General features: G+C 43.7%; 1 protein-coding gene across 3 annotated transcripts in view; it reads right to left on the bottom strand.

The window, feature by feature from the left end:
• Ascc1 (activating signal cointegrator 1 complex subunit 1) overlaps positions 1–15865 on the bottom strand; it is a 105779-nt gene that overhangs the window by 27023 nt on the left and 62891 nt on the right. For all 3 annotated transcript variants that reach the window (XM_013516958.1, XM_013516956.1, XM_005390016.2), the window contains 2 exons: positions 4329–4453; positions 2645–2730 (listed from right to left, as the gene is read on the bottom strand). In XM_013516958.1, the coding sequence (XP_013372412.1) occupies positions 2645–2730; positions 4329–4453 (211 nt within the window). The remainder of the gene's footprint in view (positions 1–2644; positions 2731–4328; positions 4454–15865) is intronic.

Raw genomic sequence — 15865 nt, 5'->3', positions numbered from 1 at the left:
TCTGAATAGTCGATGCAGTTGATTTTTTTTCCAGGACTCCCTCCCATCCCCAGCATTCCTGATCCCTGGCCTGCGCAGCTGTTAATATGCTGCACACACATGCCTGGGCTCCTTAACGACCAATGCAGTTCACCTTTCTGTTCACTCCAACTCAGTTCCTATCTTGTTAGCGAAATCGATTTTTTTTCTTCCTTAAGATAATAATTTCATCTGGTACAAAAACTATACATATAAAATTCACTGGTTTTCTAAATCCTATTTTCGTGTCAAGGGCCTCAGGGGCCACATATTCTTATGTTCAAATTGAGAAAGACATGTCCACTCATGGTAACTGTAAAAGGTGGGTTTAACTACAGCTACTCTGCAAATATAGTCATCACTGTGTGCATTGGGGAGGGGGCTAAGTGTTGGAGCCTATCATGTAATTTCCTTGCTGGAACACGGATAAAGGACTTTATTTCCTGCAACTACTGATTCAGGAGTAAAATATTAGGAACTGTACTGTAAGACACTTTGTCATAATGACCTGTGTTCAGAGGCTCTTCTCTCCCATAACTTGGCACCATCGATATTATGTAGTAATCATCTGTACTCCTCAAAGACAGGAAGATCATGGAAGGTAGGGACTGTATCAGAATGACTGTTTGATCCTTACGGCACATTGGAGGATGATATACAGTAAATACATAGGCATTTCTGTTAGTGTTAGAACCATATTCAATATAACAGTGTAATTTTTCTTTTCTTTTTCTTTTTATCTTTTTTTGTGCTGGGGACAGAACTCAGCGCCTTGTGCACACTGAGCTACATCCCCAGCCCCAAATGTCTGATTTTTAATTAGCCATAGTTTTAGACTAACTGGCCCACCCACAGCGCCCAACATCTGTGAAATGAGTTTTAACCAGACATTATCCCCGCTCAGACATACCCATCTCTGCTATCTAATGATCGCCATCTCTACCCAAACCCAGCATGCTAATGGGAGCAGAAGAAACATGCTAAATGTGTAAGTTTCGAGCCTTTTCGATCCGATTCTGGACTCTGCCACTATCCAGCAGGACCTTTGGCAAGTCATTTTTACCACTTGGATCTCACACTAGAGACTGAAGAGGGGAACTGGTCTAAAGACCTCCGAGTACCTCCCTGGGTCCAGAACCAGAATGGACACAGCCACAAATTAGTGAGGGTAGGAGGGGGAGAGCAGAGTATTTGTCAACACTAGAGGGAGCTACATTCATGTCAAGGCTGGAGTAGAGTAGAGATTGCAAGGAAAAGCATTTTCACATGGAAAACTGCCCTGACAGAGAGACAGAAATGCAGAATCAAGTGAGATCTCCACCCTGTGTATACAGGCACGCTGCACGGGCTCTCACAGGTGTCAAAGCCTCGCACGCCTGACCGCGTGCACACACTCTTCCACTTTCACTTGAATTGCATGCAAGTTGGCCTTCAGCCATTCCTAAAGATGTCTTTCCCTATTCAGCTGATTTCTTTCTTAAAACAACAAAAAGCAAAGTAATCTACGATGTCCTTGAAAACTCCCACAGGAGGGAGAGAGAGGAGGCAAGACTGTGGCACACCGTGGCATACCGTGGCCTGGGAACAGCGGTGAAGTCAACCACAACTGAACCCTTAGCAGCCTGCCACTCAAACCCAAAGCTTCTCAAAAAGTATCACAGACTCAAGGAATCAACACAGCTCGCAAGGTAGGTGCTGGAAGGCCTAGGGGAATGGCCTCTTGGTCCAGGGAAGAAGCTCACGGCTGAAGAGCGATGTCGCTAATGACAGGCAATGGGGTCACAGGTGGCATTGGGCAAGAAAACTGTTAAGGGACAAGATAAGGGAATGGAGGAGGGGCTAGTGAGGGCAAAAGCGTTTCTAAAGCTGTAGCTTATTCTGACATTACTCTGTCTCCATCCCTGAAACACCTATGGCCTTGAAAATGTCTGACCTAAACCGTTACAGAACAAGTGAAATGAAAAATCAAACCCTCTCTCTTAGTATTAGCTGTGTTTCTCTTTGCCCCGGGGAACAGTGGCATGTTAACCTGACAGAGAGGGCATAAATCATGGACATTACACAATGCAGTCTGTGGGAGAGAGATAAATGCAGTCCTGCAAGCCTCTTCTATTTAAATTTCAGAGATTAATGCAACTCAAAAAAGCAATACCTCAACAGTCAAAAATGGACCACCTACTTTTTAGGACACACACTACCTCTGAGTAAAAATAGATTGCAGAGCAACTTGGGAAAGCCATATTGTGGGTGAAGAGAAAAATCTACTAGAAAAACAGTTATTTTTCACCTAAAAAGATGCAAATTCAAACCTCTGGACGTAAGTACAAAGTAAAACTTGCCGTGTTAAATACAACTTGTCCCTATGCACTCCAGTAGCTAGGATGCTGTACTTGTCCTCAAATCACCAATTTCAACCCTCCAGAGGTGTCAAAGCCTAACAAAGTCAAGAGGATTTCTATTTTTTCAAGAACATAAAAGAAATGTTTAAAACAGCTCTTTCCATCAATGATCCTCATAAAAAGGATAAGAAAAATATACTCTACTGTTAAAAGGAAAACAACTTGTTTTCCTCTCTTATTTAGGGCACATACCAAAGGATTTCCAATTTTCTCTCCTTCATACTGACCTTTAAAATGTTTCGGCCATCAAATGATTCTCTTTCCTTGAAGATATATTTGCCATCCGGTGTGTAGAGATTGTACCTGCCTTCAGCTGTAAACATTACGAAGAGAAGCTTGGGTTATGTATCTGTTTATATTGCCTTGGATTTCTGTAAGTACACACGTACAACTAGCAAGAGTTTCATGTGCTACTGGAAAGTGCCACTACATGAAGGCAGAAACAGCAGGCTGTTAATCAAGAGCCCCGGCTTCTAGTGCAGCTCTGCCGCCAGCTCATCCGATATAGACTCGTTCATTCAGTACTGCCACGCACTCATGCAAAGTACTTATTAACTATGTAACTAGATATCTTGCACAAATTATATGTCCTCCTTGGACTTTAGTTCTTCATTTACAAAGTTAGAGGTTGAGACTAACTGATCTCCAAAGGTTCCTCACTAGCTATAAACCCAAGACAAGCTGCCTGCAATTTAAAAAAATTTTAATGTCTTTTTTACAGTGCTGGGGATTGAATCCAAGGCCTTGCACTTACTAAGCAAGCTCTCCATCACCAAGCTACACTGCCAGTCCTGCATGCATTCTTAAATTTGTAAAAATACACAAAAGTTCACATATTAGTTAGTAAAAACTGCTGGTCCCCATGCTTTGGGGTGATTTAAGGGCTCTCCTCAGATGAAAAAGAGTCTTTTTGTTGCAAACAAAAATATCCTTACAGATATTCTATACTGAAATGCAGCAAATCTGTGACCTTGGCCTAAAGAAAGCTCCAGCTTCTGAGTTAATTTAGGTTGCATGTCCCAAAGGATGTCCTTCAAGGGCAGCAAGAAGAGGCACATCAAAGGAGAGGGAAACAGAAAAAGAAAAAGTAACACATCATTTCATGTCCTTTTCAAGTAAAAATCCAATACAGAGAAGAGTACAGGGAACAGAAAATTCAAAGTACCAAAAATTACTTAACTTGCAAGATATTTTCTATATCAACCCTTTCTGGTCTACCAAGAGACCTTCAAAAATATTCAAATTCCTTTCTTTCTCTCCTTTTCGATCTCTCCCTTTCTTTTTTTCTCTCTTTCTTTTTTTCTTCCTGTGGTATTAGAGGTTGAACCACCCATGGAGGACTTAGCTATATACCCAGACCTTTTTATTTTAAGACAGGATATTGGTACTTTCCCAGGCTAGCCTCAAACTTGTGGCCTTCCTGTTTCAGCCTCCCAAGCAGCTGGGATTATAGGTGTGTACCACATGCGTCCACACTTTCCATCTTGGAGTATGTTCTTTTAGTCGCACAGGTTGGAGCGTACCAGGTCAGAAACCCACCCAGAGTTCTAACAATTCCATGAACGTAATACAATTTTAGCTATACACATGGGTAACTTGGAACTATTTCTCTAATGAGAAGTATTCTCCTAACACAAGACCCCAATCCTATGTAAGTTTCACATTATAAAAACAGGTTCCCTGCTAAGAAAAAGAGGATATATGCAGTTTGACAGTTAAGTGGGGGCCACTGGAGATGTAGCTCAGATGTAGCTCAAGACGCTGGGTTTAATTCCTATTACCAAAAAACAAAGCGTGAACAGATCAAAGTGAAGATATATGAGAGGGTCTTTGATGGCCATTCTATTTAAACCGCTGCTAACCCTCTAAACCCTTGCTCATACACTGTGCTGCAGATCTGTGAGTACTCACCATTGGGGTCTTTCCTGAATAGTGTGTTCATGACTGTAGCGTGCAGTTTCACACTATTCCATTCTTTCACTATTAGTCCAGATGCCTGAAAGCGTTCCAGCACTCGATCCACCAATTCCTGCAGCCTGGAAGAAATGAAGTACAGAAACTTTAGTAATTTCTGAATGGTCTGGACACTAATACAACAATGTGCTTGAAGCCCCTGCTCTGTCCAAATATTACAAAGCCCTGCAACAGGAACAGAGGCTGCAGCCCACCAGCATGGAGTCCTGTCTTGTCAAGAAGGCAGGAGTGAACCTGGGCACAAGAGCACACACCTGTAATCCAAGCCCTGGAGGCTGAGGCAGGAGGATCATGAGTTCAAGGCTTGGACTACACAGTGTGACCCTATCTCAAAATGACAAGTAACAAAACAAAAAAAAAGACAAGCATAAATGAATAGTTGTAATACTTGTACATTACAATGAGTGTTAAGGGATGATCAGCTATACATCATAGGGCCAGGTTTCCACAGAAGGTTTAAACATGGGTCTTGAAGGATCATTAAAGATTTGCAGACAAACCCAGGGAAGGAAGGGCATTTCAAGCCACAGAAGAAACGGCAAAGATGCCACAGCAAGCAAAATCACAGCCTGGGTGGAGACTGCTAATTACTGAGTCTGGCTACAACACAGGAGAGAAGGGGCGGATGGAAATCAGCCAGATATACAAGCAGTGCTCAGACCTCAAGGAGCCACGGGGAGTGTTTCCGCAGCGCACAGTGCATCTGCTGCCCACTTCCGAGAGCTGACATGCAGGGCACAGCGGAAGTGCCGGAGAAGGGGAAGGGAGCGGCAGCAGAGGTCAGCTGGGCAGTGTTTACGGGGAGAGATGACACTGAGCAAGACGTGCTGGCCACTGTGCCGAGCACTTGCTGTCTGTTGACTCATTTAATCCTCACAGCGAATTATCACCTCTACTTCACCAATGAGGAAACTAAGGCACAGAGAAGTTACACATCTCGGCCAACTCAGTGACAGATCCAAAATTAGACTGTAGGGCTGAGACCGCTGCTCAGTAGCTGAGTACGCGTTTAGCACGCATGAGGGCCTGGGCTCAGTCCCCAGCACCGCACACATTCTCTCTGTCTCTCTGCTTGTGTTTGTCTCTGCCTCTCTCTCTGACATTTTCTCAGAGGCCAGCAGTATAGCTCAGTGGTACAGCACATGCTTAGCACACACAAGGCCTTGGGTTCAATCGTCAGCACCAAAAGATGTAGTAAACTAATTAAAAATTTAAAATACAATCTACAAATTAGAATGCATGTTGTCTGGTTTCAGAGGCCATGCTCTTCCGGGTCACATTGTAACAGGAAAATGGCAGCGTCCTAAACCACAGCAGGGACAGCAAGCACTGAGACCAGGACATGGGCTACGTGAGAGCTGTAAGACCTGTGAGAGAGGCTGAGGAGAGGAACAGGCTGAGAACAGCCCTTAAACCATCCTCCATGACCGCCGATGGCCAGGTGGGCCACGCCTCCAGGCGGACAGCTGGGAGCAGCAACTGTTGAATGTGGCGTATTGTTTGGAGAGAGGGTTAATACTGTTTGCTCCTGCGAATATGGCATGGGATATCCGGTCAGACATGTCAGGGAGGGACAGAAATACAAGTTGGAGAGCAAGAGAAAAGTCCAGGCAAACCATACAGACGCGGGCAGGGCCAACACTGCAAAAAACTGCAGTTAAGAGCATGGGGACCGAGGCCATCACAGAGAGAGGGTTCAGTGTGACAGAGTCTGAGGGGACACTGATCTCTGTAAAGGGCGGGGAAGGAACCAGCAGCGCCACTTTAGGAAGAAGAAACAGGAAAGGAAGACTTTAGAGAGGCTGAAAGGAGAATCACAAGAAGGGGAAAGGAATAATTAGTACAGCCCAGCCTCGGGAAAAGTAAGATGATGCCTTCAAATTCCCCACAGAAAGGAGCCTCTGTTACAGCAATCTTGCGTGGCACACTGGAAACGAATGTCTTATGACGAGGACCAAGGGAGAAACCCGATGAGAGAGGGGTTTAATGTACACTACTCTTAAGAAACTGGAAAGGAATGAGAGAAAGGAGTGCCTTGGTAATTATAAGATTTAGAGTTGAGGCTGGGTGTGGTGGCGCACGCCTGTGATCCCAGCACTCAGGAGGCTGAGGCAGGTGAACTGCTGCAAGTTCGAGGCCAGTCTGGGCTACAAAGTGTGTGTAAAGGCAGCCTGAACTGCATACTGAGACCCTGTCTCAAAAAGACACACACAAAAAGATTTAGAGTTGAGGGAAGGTAGAGAAAAAAATTGAACATGCTTGCTGACAATAAGACATTATCCAACAAAGAAGGAAGGTGAAACCTCAGGCTGGAGAGGAAATGGACAGAACAAGAGCTCAAAAGACACAGAGCGCAGCTGTGTGAAGGTGGTGGGATACACAGGAGGAGACAGGGTCTGCGCCCAGGCAGCTTCTGGGCCAGCGAGAGGCGATGGTCTGCGAGCCAGCACCCGTTTCTTCAGGGAGGATGGTGGGACTGGAGTAGCACACTGCTTTAGATAAGGCGATACGAACGGTCTCCCTGATAAAGTGACACCTGAGCAGAGAACTGAGGGAAAAGCATCCCAGAGAGGGAATGGCAGACATGGGGGCAGGACATACACGACATAGTATGGTAACAAAGCCATCGTCCGAGTGAAACCCGGGAGAGGCGATGAGGTGGAAGGGCAGGAAAGGGAAGCGGCACTAGGCCCTTGGGCTCCTGTGAGGACTCTGGCGTGGACTGAGTGAGCAGGGAGTGCTCCCGATTTGCAGCAGAATGACCCCACCTGGCTGCCTGGGGGAGCATAGACGGGGTGGGGTAGGAGGGCAGCTGAGAATCTGCTGCGAAAGGCCCGCAGCCTGGAAGGTGGGGAGAGGGGCAGATTTCCAGGTCTGCTGGAGTCAGGGCGCCCAGGTGATTCTAAAGAACTTCTGCCCAGGGAACGGAAAGACCCAATACCACACTCCAGAACCCATGAGAAAGCCTGTGGCGTGAAGGGCAGCAAGGAGATGGAAACCAGGCAGAAGCCAAGCTGTGAAGGCTGCAGGGCGGGCAGGTCAGGAAGAGGCAATGAGGGTGCCTAGAAGCAAGAGAGAGGGGGACCCAGAGGTGAGGAAGCCAGTTACACAGACGCTCTCATACACAAATGATAAATGCACAAGGCTCTGGATTTGATCCCCAGTAGAGAGAGGCTATGCTTCCTTACATAGTTTGTTTGTTTGTTTTCTGATTACAAAAATAATACATGGCTGGGCAGGGCGGCACAGGCCTGTGATCCTAGCACTTGGGAGGCTGAGGTAGGAAGACGGCTGTGAGTTCAAGGCCAGCATGAACTATAGTGAGACCCTATTTTAAAAAACCAAACTAAACAAAACAAAACAAAAAACACAAATAATACATGTTCCTTATGGAAAAATAAAGAGTGCAGAAAAGCACAGAAAAAGAAAAACATAACCTCACAAACAAGTATTTATCTGTGGATGTGATTAGGAAAACAACAAGTAAGATGCACTAGTTTAGAGCTGGGAGTGGTGACACTCACTTGTAATCCCAACCCTCAGGAGACTGAGGCAAGAGGACCGCCTTGAGTTCAAGGCCAACCTGGGCGACATAGCAAGATTCTGTACTAGGTTTAAAAGTTTCTGATTAATCAAAACCATCAAAGAATCCTAGAATTTTGAAATATCTCTGAACACTGCAACATAACTTAAGTCTGGACATATGCACATGCTCAGAAATCCGCTCCATTACAATCCCGGCAGAGCAGGGCCCCACTTTCTCTTTCCTCTGCTCAGGAAAAGCAGGTGGGAAGGGCGGAGACGAGTGCGAGGGAGCTGCACAGACCGACTGAGAGATGCCAGCTCCCAGCCTGCCTTTCAGAGAGCTTGGGTTTCTGCCAAATAACTGACCCCGAATTTTGAAGGAACCTGTCTTTTAAAAAGCCAGAGTCTAACCTGCTATTTTAGCAAGAGGGAAACGAGGCATATACAGGTTGCACTGCTGCTCGGAGACTGAGGAAGTGGGACCACAAGTGTGGCAGTTGTTCCTGCTGCTGTCACCTCACTGCGCTCCGGGAAGCCTGCCTCTGTCTCACTCCCTGCATTGTTGCTACACCTATCCTGATGCCTGACACATCTCGGGTACTCAGTAAATAGCTGCTGCTGCATGCATGAATTAAGAATTCTTGGGTGACAAACACTTCAGAGCACTATTAAGAGAAGGGTACTTGGACATAATCACATAGTCACAGCTTTATGTCATGTCATTATATGTGGCAGTATGTCACCATATTCTTAACAGTTTTTTCTCTCTGTGCTTCCTTCATTGATCCTTTTTTGTCTAACTATTAATAAACCAGAAAGCTCTCTAGGTCTTTTCCTCCCCTACTACTGCAGACTGAACACAGGGCCTTAGAACAACTTTATTCCCAACACACCCCACACCTCCCCCGTCCGCTTAAATTTCATTTTGACACAGGGTCTTGCCAAGTTGTGAAGTCGCCCATGTTGGGCTCAAACTTTGATCCTCAGAATACTGGGATTACAGATGGGTACTACATATCCAGGTTCTCTATGCCTTTGCTTTTTCATAAGCAAAGTAAAAACAATACAGAGTTGATAAACAAACAAAGGATTCTTATGTAGCTTATGGAGACACCGCTCTAGGGGTCTGCAAACAGAAACCAGGTATGACTGTGTTGAATCTAAGCACTTAGTTGAAAGCTGCAAGTGCTATACAGTGCAGATATCCAGAGCCACCTTTACACATATGGAATTCAGACCCCAGGATGGTCCCTGAGTCCCTAGAAATGCAAAATCTAGCCTTTGCTTTTTCTTTTGAGACTGGGTCTTGCTATGTAGTCCAGGCTGGCTTTGAACTTGCAATTTAGCCCAGGCTTGCAATTCTGCTTCAGCCTAAGTTCAGTCTTTTGCATGAGTTTTTCCCCTCCAATATAATTTAGCCCTACCCAAGTGCTTCCTGAGCACTTACTATAGAGACACTATGCTATTCAGTGCAAGAATAAAAACTCAATAAATGCAGTCCTTATTACTAATAGATCTACAATCTGTTAAGATAACGAAGTTTTTGTTTTTATTTTTTGCTTCTGTTTTTATTTTCCTTTTTTTTTTCTTTTTTGGTACTGGGAATTGAGGACCTTGTACTTGCCAGGGAGGCGCTTAGGCCACTGAGCTATATCCCCAGCCCTTGTTTCTATTTTTATGTAAGACTATAAAGTAGACTTCAATAATGACACAAGCAATACAAAGTGGTCTAGGTAATTTAAAAGTAGAGGAGACTACAGCTGAGGTGGACCAGACCAGCCTAGAAGGAGGGTGGGCTGACAGCAATCAATGCCTCCCCTGCATGAGTGCTGAGGAACCAGCCCACAGTCTTGCACACGCTAAGCACAGGCTCTTCCGCCGAGCTCCCCTCAGCTCTGGTTGCTGCCAGCACTGCCTATCAAACACAAGACTGGGACAGACGTCTTTGTACGTACATATTCACCCACAGTTGTTCGATCCCATTAGATAAACTCCTACAGGGAGAATCAGCCAGGGCAAGAAATATGAAACTCTTGGAATCAAGTGTCAACTTGCTTTCTGGAAGGCTTGTACTAATTTATAACTTCTACCAGCAGTGATCTTCTCGTATCACTTACTGAAAAATTACTTAGCACTCATACTTTTAAACTTTAGTTAAGCTTTTGAGGTTTCCCCAGTGTTTGCACCCTTTTTCATATCTGTTCTACAACAGCTGCTACTTTATATGTATTAAACTATTTATTTTGGGGTATTTATATTTCTTCTCTAGCCACTTGTTAGCACTTTTACTGATCTCTTATCAATTTATAAAATTCTACTATTATTTCTAGTGACCTGGTAACTGTAGATACTATACCTGTTATAGTTTATATCTAGATGTTCCCCCAAGGCCTCATGGGTGCTACTTTTGGAAGGTGACTGGATCATGGGGGCATGATACTCATCCATGGCTTAGTCCACTGATGACTTTATAGCTAACTGTGATGTTGGGAAGTAAAGCGTGGGAGGAGTGGGTCACTGGGGCGTGGCCTGGAATGGTCTATCACCCTCTTCCTCCATTGATGCCTCTCTGCTTCCTGGCTACCTTCCTGGCTCTCTGCTTCCTGGCTACCCTTCCTGGCTACCTTTGAGCCAGGCAATTATGAACTGAAACCTCTATAAACAGTGAGCCAAAATAAACCTTTTCCCCATTCAAGTTGTGGGTGTTGTGTGTTGTGTCTGAAGGACGAGAAAGTAACTATGTCAGTAGCCTTGATTAATCTCTGGTCAGAAAATGTGACCTGTAAGATACCGATTCATTGAAATTTATTAAGCTTTAATTATGATCTAGTGTGCAATCAATTTTTTCAACTTTTCTATGTGCCTGAAAAGAATACAAATTCTAAAACTGCTAGGTATATAATTCCAGAAATGACTACTAATTCAGCCTTTTTCTTTCCTTTGCAGCGCTGGGGATTACATTAAAGGGCTCACACATGCTCAGCAGATATTCTACTACCGAGCCACATCTTCAGCCCTGAGATTGCTTTCGTTTATCAGTACACATTTACAGTACATAATGCTTCAATTCCTCCTGTGGAGTTGATGAATGCACATAATACATCTCCATTTCTTTCTACATCCCCTTCTCTCCCTTCCCTCCTCTCTCCCTCCATCTCTTGATCCCTTTTCCATTTGAGAAAGATCTTTCCCTAGTTCCTATTATCTTTTATTTTGCTCTTCATTTATATTTTAGGTTTTTTAAATACGAGAAACCATGTGATGTTTAATGGGCAAGTTCATTCCATTAACATCCACCATAATTATTATGCGCCTGGAGTCCTTCCTACCATATTACTTTTTAATTTCTACTCATTCTACTTTATGCTTCTTGCCCCTTTCTGGATCGAATTTATATATACCCTTTTTTTTCTTTTTCCTCCTACTTGTTTGGAACTTACACACTGTCTTTGGACTTAGGGTGGACCTTTGATTTATGAACTCAATTCATTCACAAGGGCTGGCTGCAACTCAAGTTGCTTGTAAGTCAAGACTATTTTTCCCATAAGAAATAATGGAAATATCCATAATGCATCCCAAACCTCCCAAAGGACCCCTTAGCTAACCTTTTCATAATAAAAAAGAGTTGCATAATATGCGTAATTTACCAGAAACACCAATAATTTTCCTAGTGTATTCACCAAAAAGTTATAAAATGTGCCTAGTTTACTAGAAACAACAGTTTCATACTGCACCCACCATTCAAGTTAACCGGTTTTGCGTGCAGGAAGGGAGTGTAAAATGGAAGGTGTTACTGTTTGGAAGGAAAATCCCCTTCCACAGGAACATCAGGAGTCTGGCTCTCCGCTGTCCTTTCTCACTAGGACCTGTTTCTGGCTCACTAGGTCTCAGCCTCTAAACAGCTTAAAACTGGTCTAAGTTGTCTGTTTCTGTCTTTTCTTTAACACTGTTCTGTACTATGACATGAATTGCCATTAACGTAATGATTGGCTTTTTCTCGGTCTGGATGAGTCTTCTCTACAAATGTTTGTAGCTCTGTCCATTTTTGCAGGATTTCCTTTCTTTCAGAAGAACTTTGCTGCACTGATTGTTGATACAACCCCTCCTCTTCAGAAAGCTCCTCAGCAGCCATTCTCTTGCTCAGCCCGAAGCTGCTGCAGCCCCTCTGCAGGCAGCTCCTCTGAGCATTCCTCCTCCTGTTCCTCAGCATCGCCACTGTCTCCCTGCGAGGCTGTGGACTCTGCCACAGTGCCAATGTCATCAATCACAGGGTCAACTGAAGCCTCAGGCTCCTCTACACGGCCTTCAAAGTCTCTCTCCTGTATAATTTTAGGCCATACTTTCTTCCATGGAGTTCTCCGTGTCCTTAGAGAGTCACTGGCCCAGGATTTTTCTATTAACCCCACATAGGAAAGGATGTTGTAATGTCCCTTTCTGAACTCTTTAAGGGTGAAGTCTGTATCTGAGACTATCTGAAAGCACTTCAAGAACAATCCCTCAGTGTACAGCTTCTTAAAGTTAGCTATAACCTGCTGGCCCATAGGCTGCAGTACAGGAGTTGTATTAGGTGGAACTCAACTGCAAGCCATGGGAATTCTTCATCCAATTCTTCTTCCAAATCTCGTCGAGGAGCACAGCATTGTCCATGGTGAGGAGAGCCTTGTGTGGTTAACCTCTGTCCTCTAGTTATTTCTTAACAGTAGGACAGAAAGCCTCCCTGATCCGCTCAAGAAAAAGTACTCATTACCCAGGCTTTTGTGTTAGACCTCCACGTGACTCCCAGCCTATCTTTTATGACTTTATGTTTTCTGAACACTCTAGGGGTCTCAGAGTGATAAACTAAGTGAGGCTTTATCTTGAGGTTACCACTCACATTGGCACATAGCTATGCAGTTAGCCTATCTTCCCGCAGGCTTGTGGCCTGGGCTTTTCTTTTCTTCCTGAGTAATTATACTCTCCTAAGGCATTTTCTGCCAGAAAAGACCAGTTTCATCCCTGTTGAAAACTTGATGAGAGCAAAAGTCATTTCTCTGTGTCATCGTTCTGGAGTGATGTATGTCATTTGCTGCAGCCCTTTTATCAGCTCGGGCTGCTTCACTAAGCCTAGTTATGCTATGAACCGCAGTTCTCACTTCAAAATTGTGAAACCACCTCTTACTGTCACAAAATTTTTCATGATTATCACTCATTGATTTTTTTTTTTTTTTGTCTTTTTGACAAAAAAAAGAGTCTCACTATGCAGTTCAGGCTGGCCTCAAACTCAATGATCCTCCTGCCTCAGCCTCCCGAGTGCTGGGATTACAGGCATGCACCATCACGCCCGGTGTATCACTCATTGATGGATTATCCTTTATAAGATCTGTATTTGTAGCCCTAGCTTTTTCACAAATTATAGACTCAGGCTATAATCTGCCATGTCCCTTTCGTTTATCCACACTAATAATAGCCTTTCTACCTCATCTAGCACTGTTGATCATGAATTACTAATTTGAGTAACACCTTTAGCAACACTAGTTTCCTTACACAAATCTTTTCTCTGTAAGATTGTTTAGATGGTGGATTTTGACATCCTGTAAATATCAGCAACATTAGTCACAGGGATACCACTCGTCTCTCCACAGTTTTCTTCTTCTTTTCAATAGTGATTGCTTTCTTTACCTTCCCTTCCTTCCTTAGCTTCTTTTCTAGCTTTTTTCTTTTTTAGCCATTCTGACAGCAGTAATTGTTACAATTATATAAAACACGACCAAAATCACATCCACAAACATGAGCACCTGGGCACAGACTGATGCTTATGTACACTTATGCTTTTTTGACATCATGAGTCTTTGTTTAAAACCGCACAAGTGGCCAGCATTTGGGTCATAACTTAAGATTTTGGTCATAAGTTAAACCTAAAATTCTGGTAGTAACCCAAGTTGTTTGTATGTAGGGCCAGTTGTAACTCAAGGGTCCACTTTAAAAATTTTACAATGCACATGTGGCTTAGCAAAGTATAACTTAATTACTACATTAACATTCCTTCCTTGAAATGAAAGAAAAACAAAAACACAACTACAATACTACAGTTCTAGTGTTCTCCCTAGATAGTCCTGATTTACATGCTATTAACTGATATTTTTAATACTATCATTTTAAAAACAGCCCCAAATACAGTATTTTATGCAGACAATGGTCACCCTTTTATTTATTCTCTCACTTTCTACATCTTATACTATCTTTCTTTCATTGCTGATTTTTCTGGATTCATTTTCCTTTTCCTGAGATAGGTTTTTTAGAGGCTCCTTTACCACAGATATTTCATAGTGAAAAATTCTCTGGAGTTTTTTCACCTATAAAAGTCTTTATTTCATTTTTGTTGTTTGTTTGTGACAGTTTCTCACTATGTAGTGCAGGCTGTCCTTGAATTCACGAAGTAGCCCACAGTGGCCTTGAACACACAGAGATCCTCCTGCCTCAGCTTCCCAAATGCTGGGATTACAGGTGTGCACTGCCATGCCTAGTTCATTTTTTTTCTTTACATGTTTTTTTCTTAGTACACAATTCCAGTTTATGATAATTTTCTCTCAATATTTAGAAAACATTATTCTGCTGTCTTTTGTCTCCTGTGGTTGCAACTGCCAAGCCAGCTGTCATTATCACAATGGCCAAGCCTCTTAAATAAAAAGAAATCCATAGCAAGAGAAGCCACAGTGGAGCTACAGATCACTAAAGACAGAGAAGGCGGCTCCAAGATCTGTCTTTAGTGATCTGTAGCTCCACTGTGGCTTCTCTTGCTACGGATTTCTTTTTATTTATTCTGCCTGAATTCAGCCTTCCTCCTCTTGTCTAATGCACCTGCTACAGACTCTCCCTTCCCAAAATGCTACTCCCTCAGCCTGCCAACCCCTGAGCCCTTCAGAAAGGCCAGAGGGCAAAGGACTGAGTGAAAGGCCATGTAGAGGTGAGTAACTGGTGGCAGCAGGCCTTCCAGGCAATCAGAAGGAACGAGGGCACCAGAGACAGCGTGCACCATTCTTCAGAAGAAGAATGAAACCAAGTGGGGGCTGTCATGACCATGGATAGATGGTGAGGAAAAGGGGAAAAGTTGACAACTTGGCTTCATGTTTTCAGTAGGACGCGAAGAAACCATCTGAGAGGGCCAAGGGGGGCTTGCAAGAGTGACAGACAGGACAGCCCCAAGAGTCAGCATCTGAGTCCTAACAACTGTGAGTAAAGGCTCCTCAGACACAGGCCTGACCAGGTCACGCTTTATCAGGGCAAAGATACATCGATGACTGTAACTCCACTGGCTCAGCCCTGGTTCCAGAGAAAATCTGATCTAAGTGGTTCCATCCTTTCAAGGGTCGGGCACTTCACATTCAATCGTTTTAAGGAAAGCTTTCATTTATAATACATGAAAGCATACGAAGAAAGTTAAGTGTATGCGTTTTTATTACAACTTGCGCTCTCCCCCATACGTCTTGTATTGACCTGCCTCTCTTCACACAAAGAAACAAAACACTGGATGGACCTTAAGAGCAGGGTCCTCTCTTACTTCTGTAACAAACTGCACAGCTTTGCAAAATACCTTGCACAAAACAGACATCCAGATAGTTTTCAAATGGATTTGAATAAGAGGTGACCATGTCCTCTAAAAATTATAGCTTTCAGTAGGGAAACTGACAAATTTTCTTGAAATAACACAAACATGGGGACAACAGGAAAGACCAAATAGAGCAGTAAAAGAGGCAGAAATTATGCAAAAATGTCCTTGGTTGATTTTACCACTGGATTCAATGGGCATTTCACCTTTTAATTTACGAAGTCCTGGTCCCAGGAAGTGTACAGCACACGGAAGGCAGGGTGGTGGGAGAACGAAGGGTGCGGTCACCTTCTGAGCCCGTACTTTTTTTTTTTTTTTTTTTTTGGTTTTTCTCCGGTACCGGGAACCGAACTCACGACCTTAC

The sequence above is a fragment of the Chinchilla lanigera genome, unplaced genomic scaffold, assembly GCF_000276665.1.
Source record: "Chinchilla lanigera isolate Chin_1 unplaced genomic scaffold, ChiLan1.0 scaffold00036, whole genome shotgun sequence".
In the NCBI taxonomy this organism is placed as follows: Eukaryota; Metazoa; Chordata; class Mammalia; order Rodentia; family Chinchillidae; genus Chinchilla; species Chinchilla lanigera.
The sequence above is the reverse complement of the archived record's forward strand: the minus strand, read 5'-3'. Positions and strand labels throughout refer to the sequence as shown.